The sequence below is a fragment of the Triplophysa dalaica genome, chromosome 16, assembly GCF_015846415.1.
Source record: "Triplophysa dalaica isolate WHDGS20190420 chromosome 16, ASM1584641v1, whole genome shotgun sequence".
In the NCBI taxonomy this organism is placed as follows: Eukaryota; Metazoa; Chordata; class Actinopteri; order Cypriniformes; family Nemacheilidae; genus Triplophysa; species Triplophysa dalaica.
The window spans coordinates 3,105,834-3,120,599 of NC_079557.1; the positions used below are offsets into that span (position 1 = coordinate 3,105,834).

General features: G+C 37.7%; 1 protein-coding gene across 1 annotated transcript in view; it reads right to left on the reverse strand.

Moving 5' to 3' along the window:
• nrg2b (neuregulin 2b) overlaps positions 1-14,766 on the reverse strand; it is a 46,458-nt gene that overhangs the window by 22,935 nt on the left and 8,757 nt on the right. The window contains exons 2-3 of the mRNA XM_056770127.1: positions 2,667-2,829; positions 1-118 (exon numbers count right to left, since the gene is read on the reverse strand). The exon at positions 1-118 is cut by the window's left edge and continues 1 nt beyond it. Coding sequence (XP_056626105.1) covers positions 1-118; positions 2,667-2,829 — 281 coding nt within the window. The remainder of the gene's footprint in view (positions 119-2,666; positions 2,830-14,766) is intronic.

Below are 14,766 nucleotides of genomic sequence, written 5' to 3' on the forward strand. Positions count from 1 at the left end.
GCTTTGGACGCTGACGTAGCTGGTGGCGTTTTCCCTGCCCACAGAGTTCTCTGCCACACAGGTGTAATTCCCAGAATCCTCCATTCTCACTCTGCTGATGTGAAGCTTTGAGTTTTTCCTGCACAAACAGAACAGAGATGCAGAAAAAGAGAGAAACAGAACGACAGAGAAATGTGAAAATCCGACAGATTTTGTTATGTAAATATTCTGCAAATTTTGTCTTCTACGTTTTTTTACTTTCAATTTTCCAAAAAAACAAGACTTTGTATTTTATTTCAGACAGTTAAATACAATAGACGATTAGTCATGTCAAAAAGGTTCCATACCTGGCTTCCCATCATAATAATAACAGAAAAGGTCTCTTCTACTGTATAATATCTAAATTTCTCTTAGATATCAATGAGATTCAATGAAGACCCAAACTTTTGCTTCAGCCTTATCTGCGTCTCAGACATTTCGTCTGAGAAAAAGAGCCAGAAATCTTGCAAATGTCTCCATGAGAGTTACAGAAGAGATCTCAACAATGTCTCAGATTTGCAAATCAAAAGTCAATATTATTTCAGATTTCAATATGAACTCAAACATTTCTCATCAACATTTCTTACAGTTTACATGTATTTTCAACAATTGTCTCATTGCTTTCGAATTTGATTTCTTCTTCAAATTTTTGAAAAAACATCGGAGACAAAATTGAGAACTAGAACACATCCACAGTTAAAGAGCAACCTCAAAAAATGTTCTGGTTTGTAGATTTGGGGTTCGGCTTATTTGTGGTCCAGGACAATATTCCTATCAAGCGATCTGAACCCTGTGATAACGGAATGTTCTACTTGGCTGAATGGTGTAGTACGTCTCTTGTGGTGTCAAATGTGATATTCAGATTATCTCTCGGCCCTTCTTCTCAGGTCAACATGTGGAGGGTTCATTCAAGAAGAAGAAAAATGTCAGCCGTGTGTATGTCTGGAGTTATTATCAGAATATCTGCTCCACACTGTTAACTCTTTCACTCAAAGTTTATCTGCGTAAGTGTCGATCTGAAGCTTCGCCGCATGCATTTGCAAAATTACACAAGAGGCCTGTGAAAAGGCAGTGATCCGCCTCGTGTGGAAACCTACGTCTCAGCACTTTTCTTAGAGAACAGAAGTCGACATGTTACAGAACGATTTTAAATCTCACGCGCGAGTCCGTATGTTTCCCTGCGGTCTGCTACATACAGCTACTTGCGCGCCATTGATTTTTATAACAAATGGGTAAATGACATTGATGCAATGTTACCGCAACGTGCACCGCTCAGCAACTTTCCATTCGATCTTCGAGAACATTTAACAAGACAACACTTCTGCGCACAATACAAGGCGTTCGCATGATTATGCAATTCTCACAGAAGACTTGCTTATCTAGACTCCGCAGCGCATAAACTTAGTCATATGTTTTTTTAATCCGTTCTCCACCCACGGAGGGAAAGCAACACGCGTTCACGCCCACCCGCTCTCCCTCTGAAACGCCTGCAGCCCACGTCCCCGAGAGCGAGGAAACCACTGAACCCAACGAGGGGAATTTACTCATAATTCATTGATGGACCTTTCCTGAGATGCTGACCAGAACCCGAGGCTGCTGAGATTTCATACCGGCCTCTTGCAGATGTAAAATGACATTTTTTTTCTCTTCTTATACAACATAGTACATGTCTTGTATTATTCTATTTTCTCCGTGAAACACAAAGGCAGAATGTCTGAGCCTCTGCGCCACACAGTGCAAAGATGCAGCCGAGGAAAAAAAACAAAAACGCCTTTGCCGAGGTATCATAAAAGCGTTCTATATAATTCTTGTGCTATCAGTTTTTGCATGACTTCAAACGAACTAACAGACTACTTTTGTTATGCTTTCTACCCTTAAGAAAGAGAAATTAAAGATCTCTTTATTTCTTAATTATGTCTCTAACATTAATGAGACTAAATGGAGAACAAATGACTAAAGTCTCACATAATTTTCCTGAGAAAAAGACCCTGAAATCTCCATTGGTGTTTCAGAAGAGATCTAAATCTGAGCTTTGTCAAGTCTGCAATCAAAAGTCAATATTATTGAAAATCTCAATATGAACTCAAACATTTCTCATTAAATTGACCCAAATCCAGATTATTTTACCTCTACAATCTACTTTTATTTTACACCTTTATACTCCATTGTCTCATTTGTTTGATTTTATTTCTTCTCATTTTTAGGAAAAGCATCTGAGACAGTTGAGAACTCCTTCACAAATCTCACAAGCTTTGAGAGCAGCATCTGACAATAAAATATTCCTCTCTGTGGAGATTGAGAGCCTGTCATCACCATACGCTTTCAATATATATAAAGAAACATACTGTAAATTATATATTTTATATGTTCTCCAAGACTTGCTGACATCCTTTTATCTGTAATCTACAAAATGAGAAAAAAAAACATACAATATTTCAAATGGCATCAGGGTGCAATGATTTTTTCCTGTTCCTTCAACAATCTCTCTCTCCCTTTGAAAAATCTCTGAGCCTATTTACAAAGTGGGACAATCTTCAGCTAGAGTTGATGGGAGATGTATTTTTAATACCTCTGATGCCAAGAATAGTTCTGCCGGCGTGTGAGTAGTGTGTCTGTGTGCGTGTTTGCGTGCATTAGATGTGTCTTACTTGTTGGTTTTGATTTTGACATCTTTTCTCTTGCGGAGCTGACTGCCATCTTTGTACCAGTTGAAGGAGGGGCTCGGGTTGCCCGCCGCTTCGCATTTCAGCGTCAACTTTTTACCTTCCAGAGCCCACTGAGAATCCATGGGCTTTACCTTTGGAGCTGATGCTACAAATGGAGGAAAGCGAAAAATAGTGAGGGGAAGATGAAAAAGAGAGAGACCATTCTAAAATGAAATCTCTATTTAATATATGTTTTAATTGTCCTAAACGAAACAAAACAGAGATTAAGCAGCTGAAGACACTTTATCGGCTTCTCAGATATTTCTCCTAACAATAATATACTTAAGTGATCTCACATAGGCCTATGTCTCTTCTAGAGTTTCAGAAGACATCTCAACATCTCAACACATGGAGTTTAGATTTGCAAACTTAAAATAGAAATATCAGAAATGTTAAATATATACAGTATATATAAACCTATATACATTTTTCATTACATCAACATATTTTTGGCTATGTGATCGCAAAGAATTTATCACCTATCACCCCAAAATCAAAAGAAAGAAACAAGAAAAGTTGGCAACTTCCTGAGTAAAAGTTGACACTTAAAGGAATAGTTCACATTAGAATTAAAATGTTATGCTTAAGGTCATGTGTCTGATGTTTATCCCTCCCGGATAAGCACACGAACGGACCATTTAAAAAAATAATCAGGTTTAAAAACATAATGTGTTTTGCAAAACATCCATTAACAATTGAACGGTCTTCCTTCCCAACACACGTAAATGTTGGCTGCGTACAAATACCACCAATGGTGGTCTTGGCAACTTGAGAGCACATGCAGGCGACAGGAAGTAAAGTAAGTCTGTCCAATGTCTTAAAAATGCCAAAGTGCAGAGCCCTTAAAAAGATAGTGTGGTAAGTGTATCCCATCATGCATCACGTTCTGGATAAATCATGAGACTTTTTGCCCAGGTCTCGCGAGATGTTGCGGAAAGCTTTCCAGCTTGTTATACAACTACTTTTTAAGGTTATATCTTTATTTATTCTAAGTTTGGCTAACATGTGTTTTTCTTTTGTTTTTGCTATTTGGGTTACAGCTGATTTTTTTTAAATACAAATAAAATACGCTATAAACAAATCTGATTTGACTATATAATTAGATATTACATATCATTTTTTTGTAAAATGTAGTGTTGCACTTTTTATTGGTGAAAACTTCAGAGTCGTGTATTTTGTAAAACATATAGTTAGAAATACTATATGCTCAGATGGGATCTTCACACCCACTGAAAAGTGACGTTTCCAACGTGATAGCGTATTGTGGAAAGTCGTGAACGCACAACATGGTCGGGTCCAACCCGTGTATATGTGGTTAAAAAGTATAAAATGTAGATTTTTGCTTAGAAAATGGCTATTCGTTTCGCTAGAAAACCCTTTATTCATCGGCTGGTGTGGCGTATACCCATTTGAAGTTGCGAAGAAACTATATTTGGACCTTAAATCAGGTTGTCCCCCCATTAAATCCATTATATGGAGGAAGATCCGGAAATGTTTTCCTCAACAACCTTCCGTTAGTTTCTACAGAAGAAATAAAGACATGAACGTCTTGGATGACATGAGGGTGAGTAAAAGAGAATCAATTTTTAATTCTAAAGTTAACTATTCCTTTAAGAAAGAAAGAAAGGCAGAGAGATGGAAACAAATAGAATTCAAATGGATTGAAGAAGCGAGAAGCCATGAGAGAGCCAATGTGAAATGGAAGGAAACGTACAGATGAAAGGATGAGGAGAAGACACGATGATGAAGAGGACCAGGAGGAGGAGAGATGTGAATAAAGACGGCGAGAGCGAGAGATTAACGGAGCTCATCTTCCTGAAGTGTGCACGAGAGACATTACAGTCTTAAATCTAGCCATAAGAAAAAAATACAAATATATAAAATGAACAGTAATAAAAAACACAGAACAATAATCACAGCTCATACACATACGCACACAGTGTACGCTATGAAAAGATGTCCCGTAATGCCTTGATGTTCTACACGTTCAAGAAAACGACCATTGAAACTGAAATCTGTAAATGTTTATTACAGTTTTAAGAAATTATAGTGATGAGAATGGTGAAGGTAATAATATGCTTATTTATACACAAAAAAATCCTAATCATCAAATACTGTACATAGGCCTTTATTGCTTTTATAGGAATTGTGTATGGTCATACGTGTGAAATAAAAGTCTGTACCATTACCATAATGTTTGTACCAGGACATCCAAAAACAAGCATCATTGACAGATATTTATTTACTATTTAACTCAGTGTTGCTCCATCTGTGGTCCCTCACATCACAACCCGCCCAAACACCTTCTTCAGAGCCTTCCTTCATGCTGTCGCATCCAGTGTGATCACACTTTCTCATCTCCAGATGCTTACCGACTCTCGCACACACACAAGCCCCTTTTTCTCACTTACATCCTCACACACGAACTCACGACTTATGCACACATTCTCTAACAGTTAATGCACACAAACACACTTCTGCCCGTATGTTGTAATTCCTCTCACGTTGACTTGCGAATAAAAGAGAAAACCTTTTCATGAAAAAGAGAGATGTTTGCGACTGGTTGCCCCTTTAATAGAAACCTTAGAAGTTCTCAAAAAAACGGAACAGGGAAAAAAACTCATTCAGAGTCCATCCAATCTGCTTCAACCGTCAATAACAGTCAATCCTCTGCTACTCAGTATACACCAGCATCGCATCACTTAATCTGACTGCAGAGCAGGGTTTCCAGATCTGCATAAAAACAGCACAATGGCCAAACAAAACTAGACCAATCACAACTATACCTAAATACGTATTTTACAGTCACTGTAAGGAATTACACATCATTTCTTTGTTGTTTCTTTGTTTATTCTTCATGGAAAAAAGCAACACAGTTTCAAAAATGTTTCTCTTTACACATTCTCTCTTCACAGAAACTAAACCTATGAAATAAGACTTAGTTTTTAAAAATCTCTCCCTCCTTTATTAGATGGAAATATTAACAAAAGATCATTATAGACTGTTCCATCGGACGAGCACACGCCTCACTCCCAGTAAACTTCCGGTTTGTGTTTTGCTAGTGTCTAATAATATAAGTATTTATTAAAATTTAATTTATGTTTAATTTATACAATTATTTTACTGTATAATAATTGTCTTGTATTAGCGATTTGTTGAATTTTGTTGTATGTTCATTAAATGAACAATATGTTGAATGGATCCTGTAGTTACTTTTGACGCATTTAAACAAACAGTATGGCACATTGATATCTAGCGGTTGAGTTTGGTATTGCAGTCTAATTTCCAAATATTGGAGAGACAAGTTTAGCCAAGTAATGTTAACGGTTCTTTCCGTTTATTTTGCTGGGTTATCAGAAATAATCTATTGTTTGTGAATATGGATCAGATTCGGAAATTAAGCTGAGTTCACACAAGTGTGCATGCACAGTAACGTTTATTTCTGTTGTCTATAGGGAGGAAATATCCAGGTGTAAAGATTATGGTAAGATTTAACAGTATGAAACAAAATGTAACAAAAAATCTATAAAAAACATACAATTACAAGTCTAAAATCCAAAAGTAAAACTACATTACACACCGTAAAGACGCCACAGTTGAATTCTCTTGAATATGCATCAGCAGTAAAGCATCTTTTATTAGGATAATCAACAAATATTAACTTTTTTTGGCAGAAGAATTGTTTGTTGTGCTTTTACTAAATTATTTATTGAAGACAGAACAATTTTGTATTGCTATTGTTTTATTAAAGTGCATAAAGCAATGTTGTCAATGACTGTAAAATCACTTTTGGACCCTGATTATTCTCAAGTATGACATAATAGAGTCTGGTGTTCATTATGAGGATCAACTGTAGAATTTTATTACATTGCGATGTCTGTTTCAGTAATGTTAAATTGTTAACGTTAAATACTATGACATCATCCAAGACATTTGTGTGTGTGTCGACAAAACTGCACAAGGTTGCAGTTGTGCATGAATGCTTTTGCAAAAATCAGCATTTTCTGATGGAGTTTTATCATCCACCATTCTTTCTCCTTCAAGGTTCACATATACATCTGTCCAGTAGCCTGCGATCTCACACACACACACACGCACAGCTCGAGTCTGAAAGTGAAAGAACTTGAATAAAGTCAAAACGTGCATGTGACAACCATAAACACATAATATCTACCTACAGGAATATTCATCCTCACAATTCACTGCCAAGACCTTCACACACACATTCACAAGCGATTTCAATGACGGTCAACCAACAACCCCAATAATGATGTTAAAATTCTTACATAGCAAGCTTCACTGTAAACCATCACATAACCACATTGGACAGTATCCTCCCTCCGAATTTCTCCAGCTAAAGTGAAACCAGAAATGGCACCCCAAGTTTTTATTTAAAACAAACGCTCAGAGGTGAATCCGGGAATGTTAAACTTGTAAAAAAAAGTCTGAGACCAGACAGAAAGCCAAAAGTTACAGCTGCATAATTCCAGGAGGGATAAAAACATACAAACTTTTAAAGAAATAATGCACCATATAGATTCAATGTCTAAACTTGTGTTCAAGTTGACAAGTTTGGCAAAATTCTAAAATAAAACGATAAACAAATCAATTTGATCCAAATCTGATGTTACAAAAGAGAAGATAGATGTGACATGAAACACAGCTATCCACACACACAAAAATATGCATTGTTTTAAAACCTGCACAAATGCTTTGCCTTTCTTATCTCCTTAATGTCTCATTTGTTTCTTATAAACATTAATAAGATTAAATTGAGCACAAATGTCGATTTTCTGCTGTGATTTTCCACCTGGGAATAAGACCGTTTCTGAAGTGATCTAAAGAGAAACAGAGAAACCTCCAATAAAAGAACCCAAACTGACCAAACTGCTGCATGTTGAAACATTTTCTCATTTGTGTCTACTTTTATTGTTCTTCAATCTATAAAATAAACAATTAGATACTTAGACTGACGTCTATATAATCTCCTAATATATTAAAAAACATCCAAATAACATTTTCGGCAGTTGTGATAAATGTTTCCGTAATTCTCTGGAAGCGAGGTCAACATTGAAGATGCTACAGCGTTCAGTTCAGATTCTCATTAAAACACAGATTTCACTTCATTCTTTCTATCCGCTTTTACGTGCAATTTTTATACAGTTTCTGTTCACTCTCTACAGCTGAACAAAACACGTCACATCTCCAGATCTCAGACAAACAAGGGCCCATCTCACCCCTCTTTCTTCCCTCCCGTGGTCCATCCTTACTTCCTCTCAAACTCTTCCTCCCTTGCAGCTGTCTCTCACCCATCCTCCTGCAGCTGATCTCGCTCATGCTGAGGTGGGATTATGAAGTTATGAAGACACGACGTGCATGTGTCTTTCTACACTGTAACTCTGTAAGACCCACCCCATCACACTCAGCAGGGATACACCTACTGATGGGTGGGTAGATTGTTAAAAGCTTGTAAGGAAGAGGAAACATGTCATGAGACAGAGCGAGACACGAGGAGAGAAGCAAAGACTGCATAAAGACAAAATGATGAAGAGATTTGAGAACATGGACGAGAGAGGGAAATTTGAGAAATTATTAGATGAATCTGTCTCGATGCTAAGGGAATGAAACGCAATGACACTACATAAAATACAACACAAAGAATGGCGTAGCCTGCCGTTAAGATCTGGGCTGGTCAACAAAAAGATGGCAGAATCGATTCTCTGTACCTTTGATTCATGGACAATCCCCATTGTACTCTTAAGCAATGCATTTAAAAGAACAGTGTATTCAACAACATACTTTATTAGTCATCTAATGACAACTCATAACATTTTGTTTCGGCTAGTTTTTTAAACATACTGGCTAGTTAGTTTTTGGTCCAAAGTCGTCTTTTAGGTCAACCTCAGTTCAAACTCTTACACAATTTCACTTGATTTCGTAACTATACGAGGTGGCTAATTCGTATAAATTTCTACCATCTTATTTAGTACGATCTGCTTTAAGGCCGGTGATGTTAAGTTTGTGGGTGGGGTTAGAGGAGGGGATTCAATGTTCCTTTAATTTTTGTACGACTCACCCTTGGTCTTTATCGTGTTATCTAATGCAATGAAATACATTAATTCATGTCCATTAGGCTTTTGGGACTATATAAGATGTGTTTGGGTCGTTGACAAATATAAGATGTGTTTGGTTTGTTGTGACAGCAAAATATATTTAAAAAAACTAGCATAAGAGAAATTTATCTTCATTGTTAATTTATATTCTAAATATTAATATTAACAATATATTATGAACAATACATTTTTTTGCTACGTCACACATAAGGCTTGTTCGACTAGATGTGGCGCCGCAAGATCCGACAGGCGGATGACATCAAAGTACCAACAACCATTAAAAGTTTGGTTTCGAATCGCTCTCGCGGTACTTTGATGTCCTCAGCCTGTCGGATCTTGCGGCGGCGAAACAAGTCGAACAAGCCTATTGTCTCAGCCTCAGATGTCACGTGATGCACATGTACAGTTGGCTGAACGTCTGATGCATAGGGCACACTTTCTTGGAAACACTTCAGAAAGTATGAAGTCATCATCTAATTTAAAGGTTTTCCGAGAGACGTGCGTGTCGCGTTCTTTAATGGTCCGCCGGGAAATAACAAGAATCCGTTTTATTGCAGAAGTAAGCTGTCGTGTAACACCGTTGGCTATAAAAATGCATCACGATCGACTAAATGCTAAATTCTTTAAGTATGCGAAGTTCACAGGATGAACTCATAAACACTGTAGTTGCTTTTAAATTTTGACATGTTTGTTACTGTGGCGACAAATCGAAACGTCATTGGTTGCTTTATCTGTCTGTCATATGGCCTCTTGGGCGGGTCTTGGTCAATGAAAGTGGACAAAGTTTCCAGACCTTATATTCAAGACTACATCACACATTTACAGTATATTTGTCACAACCACAACCACCAGACCACCATCAAAGATCTTAAAATTAATTCTGTATTTCTCTGTCATACAGACTCAATGAGGCACGCGAGGCAGATAATAGAGTAAAGGCAGGTGAGGTACAGTATGCTGCGTTCACCTGGAGAGTTTGGAAAGGTCACCCTCATGCATCTGTTAAGAAAGAGTCCCACAACCCTTGAACGACCTTGCAGAGATACATCGCTGATCTCATATCTACTGCAGTTTATATAGAATGATGCTATATGAGAGTATGCTATCAGTTTCCATCTCTCTCTCTCTCTCTCTCTCTCTCTCTCTCTCGTCCACACAGAGACAGGATAGTAACTAGTCGACGATTTGTCCAACAACCAAATTTGTGAGGTTGACTACTGAGTTACACATTGTAATATGTTTTAGCCAACCTTGAATAACAAGCTCCACATTGACTTACCAACTGATTGGAAACAGATAAATAAATTAGACAGTAAATATTATGAAGAGAGACGATCAAACACACATTAAATATGAAAAAGAAACATTTCTTGCATTTTCAATATGGAGGATTTTCCTCAATTATCTAAAAATGAGTGAGCTTTATCCCATCAAGCGTTTGTAATTATTTTCATCCAAGAGAGATTCTTGATATTAGCTGTTCACGAGCAGAGTGTGTCTCTACATATTTGATACAGTGAGTTGTTTGGATTTCCTCTCTTTCCATAACCAGAATAGCTTTAGCCCCTCGAGATCTCTCCCTCTCTCTCTCTCTTCTTCAATCTGGGAGAAAGACCTGGGCTACACTGACACTAATACTTTGGATGAAGTGAAACTCATCCAAGTGTGCACGCAGGCTTGTTGTACGCACACATTCACGATCGACACACACCCTCGTGCGATCGGAGGAAACAAAGAAAGGCAGTCAACAGTGCGCTTGATAAGAGAAACATGAAAGGTTGTCTAAGACACGCCTGAAAGAACAACAGTAAAGAGCTAATATAATGGGAAATGTGTGTGTGCGAGTGGGGTCAACCACATTTATAAAAGAATGACAAGCTATACGGGAGAAAGAGAAAACAATTGAATAAATATTGGATGTTACCTTTTACAGACCAAAAGGGTGTACAGTTTTTATGTAAAGAAAATCTCAAATATTACCTGAAATATTTATTTTTGTTTTAGAATAAACATGTCATCGTTCTCATATCATCACCAGTTTACCTTTTGATTATAGCCGTTTGTTTAAAAAATGTGTTTCAACTGCAACACACACACACATGTCAAATTATTATTTTGTTACAAACAAATCTTTACACTTTTGAGGAACTATTCCTAACAAACACAAGCACACAATAAAAACTGTTTTGCTTTAACGTCAATGCTGAGTCAAGACACAGATGTAAATATCACGGTGCAAATTGCTTCATATTCAGTCATCACTCTCAAAAGTAAGAACATTATGGGTTATAGTATTCTATTAAGTACGCTATGCATGGTTTGGCAAATTTATTATGTCACACTGTGGTAATATTGCATAAAAACAGAAAGTGCAGCCTGGCATCATTCCATTTTACGAACACACTAACTGACTGCAAATAACGCCAAAAAAGAACGCACACTTTTTTCCACCCACTGTTGATTTGGGAAAACTGCAACAGAAAATCAACTCCAAATCTGCTATGGAAATACTTTATTTGCACACTATTATATAGTCTCTTAAAGAACTAAGGTTTAAGTAGCAGTGAACATAATTATGTTTGGCTGGCAACATCTAGGACATCAAATTTAAGGAACACACATAGATATGGAAATAAAGGACTCCACGTGAAAACCACGGCACCATCCTGTCAGAGTTTATTTTCCTGGAGCTGCACTGCCTGTCACAGTTCATTCCTCACATGGGGAATGTTGTAACACAGGACCATAATATGTTCAATGTTAAATTGAGCATGTTGCATCAAACCATGTGCACAAATGAGAAACAGATTTTTAGTGCCACATGAGACCCCCATTTCATCAAGCAGGACGAGACACCCTACAACAAACCAATATCATGCACCGAAAAACATGTACTGTACCTATGCAAACAACTTTTGCTTGTCCTGTCAAACAAAAATGATGTTCAATAAATTATTATAAAGTTGCTTTTTTACTTCAAAATAAAAATCAATTGAATGCATTACAATTAGTGTCAAGACCGTCTCTGTACGTTACATCGATTCACGCAGTAAGCTTAAAATAATGATTTACAAGTTGAACTGTGAGGGATGATTTTGCAGGTAGTGTCATTTGATAAAGATATTGTAAAGTAACCTGCGATTTTATATTTCAAAAACAGATGAGGATATAGACAAACAAGTAATGGACTGGAGCTTAAAGTCCCCCTATCTAGTTTTCTTGCCATCTCAAATTAAGTGATGTAAAGTCAGCCAGAACCTTGTCTTTTGGGCTCTACACATTTTAGTGTCAACGGACATGCAACTGAGACTAAGAGTGACAGTAGTAAATGTTCTACGACATATTTTTGTATAAATATCTGGTGTTTCAGCTTTGAAGTGCTCTAGGGATCTGAACAGCAGATGAGTGTCTGTTATACTCTCACGCGGGCACACGCTTCATTCAGTGTAATGAAGGATCTGTTCACTAACAATGATGCTGAACAGGGCACAGGCTTAGACTGTTTTTAAGTACGGAGTCCTGGTGGAGGTGGTGTGTTAATAAGAGCTCTTCGTGAGGATGAAAGTGTGTTTCTGAAACATATCGAACTAAATAAAGCAGTTGTGTGTTGTAGAAGAGTGTTGCAACATCAAGGGTGCGTTTTTGAGAGAGATGTAAAGGATGTAGAGAGATTATGATACCTTAAGGTATATTTCATCCTTTCATCTTCTTAAAGGTGTAGTGTGTAATGTTTGTGCTATGAGCATCACCAAATGGAAAAGATTAAAGCTGGAGTCTAGAAAAATCTAGATTTCCAAACAGTTGACATTGGTTGAACTAATAGATAGTCTCGCCCAAAACACTTTTTGTAGGAATCGATGTACAGTATAAATGAATTACTCATTGCATATAAAAGATTTTACACATTTTGTTATGTTTAACTGATTCCTTTTTTCTTAAAAAATAAATAAATAAACAATTCTTTATTTATTTATAATTATTTGCGTGACTTAAGCTATTTATTTTGCACCACCGGTTCTTTGTTAATCTAAGTTCATGTTCTCTATTGCCATTTTACTCATTTAAAGGCAGCTACGCTCTAAACGCTTTTGCAACACAAAGTTCTTGTCGTGCCAATAACGGACCAAATTGAAACTGAAAATCGAAATAGAGAGACAGAAAATTGAATCGAACGAGAGAGAACGAGAAGATGAAGCAAAGAGATGGAGAGAAACAGAGACTGGAAGATGCTGAGGCTAGTTTACTGCATCCAGCCGTTTAGATGAGGATGCTGCATGTGTGTCAATGTGTGTGCGTGATAGCTGGGTGATGTTTGAACCCCGAGCCCTGCTGAAGCCGAACACACACCGTCAGCCAATCAGATCTGTCCATCTCCCCCAGCCTTCCATCAAGGGCTGCGCACTCAAGGTCAGCTGACTTTCCCGGTCACACACATTTACTCTGATGCTTTCACACACCCATCCCTCCCCACCGGCTCTTCAGATGCGAGATGATGGTTCACGTCTGCCTAACTGCTTTAATAAGTGGCGTTATTCAGGACGAGGACCCCACGACTCTCAAACCGAAGGCTATCATCCCGATCCGCCCGGCCACACGCACACACAAGCGCTATTAATCATTACCACCCAACGCTGCAAATATAATCGTCATCGTTTGTGTAGACATAATAGAGCGAGACACATTTATTCTGTTTATTATTATTGTAAGTCTGTGATTTCCATATTTATAAAGCCTGTGTATGTGTGTGTGTAAAGAAACCTCTATCTGAGTCTGAAATCAGTGCGATATCTGCAGCACGCAGCTGTAACCATGGTAACCACTCTTGAAAGAGAGAGAGAAAGAAAGAAAGAGAGAGAGAGAGAGAAGCGCACACACAGACAGAATTACACAATTAAACAATTAAAGGAGCCGCTAAAACGTTCTCCCGCGGCTGGCGGTACTGCGCCGCCATCGGCTTTGCAGTCGAAAGGAACAATGAGCGAAAATGTGACCTCTGACCGAACATCACTCCGCAGAGCAGCTTTCTGCTCTTTCCGTGTCCCCTGTCACCTCTCTAGGGTGCGAGGAATAAGAGTTCTCTGCTCGATATCACTTGCAGTACAATTTAACTGAAGAGCCCGTCTGACTGCGAGTTTAAGCATGCACACACACACAGATATACACACACATCCTTTTCGTTAGTGCTACAAAATCCATCACTCTATTCCCAGTCTCTCGCTCTATTTCTAGTTCTACAATTTAACATATGTCAGAGCTGCGGCGCAAAAACACGCTTTCATGTGTCAAGCTCTCAATGTGACGCACTCGCTTTGTTTGGACAACTGTGTCTGGATTTCTTCAAATCTGACTGAATTCTGAGACATCGCTAATAAATGAATGCCAAGATTGGTCTTTTGGGTTCTGGTTTTAAACTACGAATCTAAAAGGAGCAGATCAACCAAAAATCGAATTCTTTCACAATATACTCGCCCTCGAGTTGTAAATTTCCTTGTTCTGACAAACACAGAGAGAGATATTTGGAAGAATGCTTGCAACCAAACAGTTCTTGGCAACCATTGACCACCATAGGGAAAATGACAGTAGTCAAAAGTGCCTCAGAACTGTTAATTTCCTACATTCTTCAAAATATCTTCTTTGTCTTACAATGAAAATTGTAAAAAGCGCTATATAAATAAGTTGAGTTGAGTGTTAAACGTAACAAAGAAATATAGAAAGCATTGTTTCTTACTATGGGTGTCAATGGAGGCCAAGAACGTTTTAGTTAGACATATTCTACCAAATACAGTTCTCTGTGTTCATCAGAACAAAGACATTTATACAGATATGGAACAACTCGAGGGTGGGTGAATAAAGACAGAAAGTTACATTTTTAGTGCAATGCTCTACCAAGTGAGCTACAGGAAAGTAAATCACATAAAAAACCATGAACA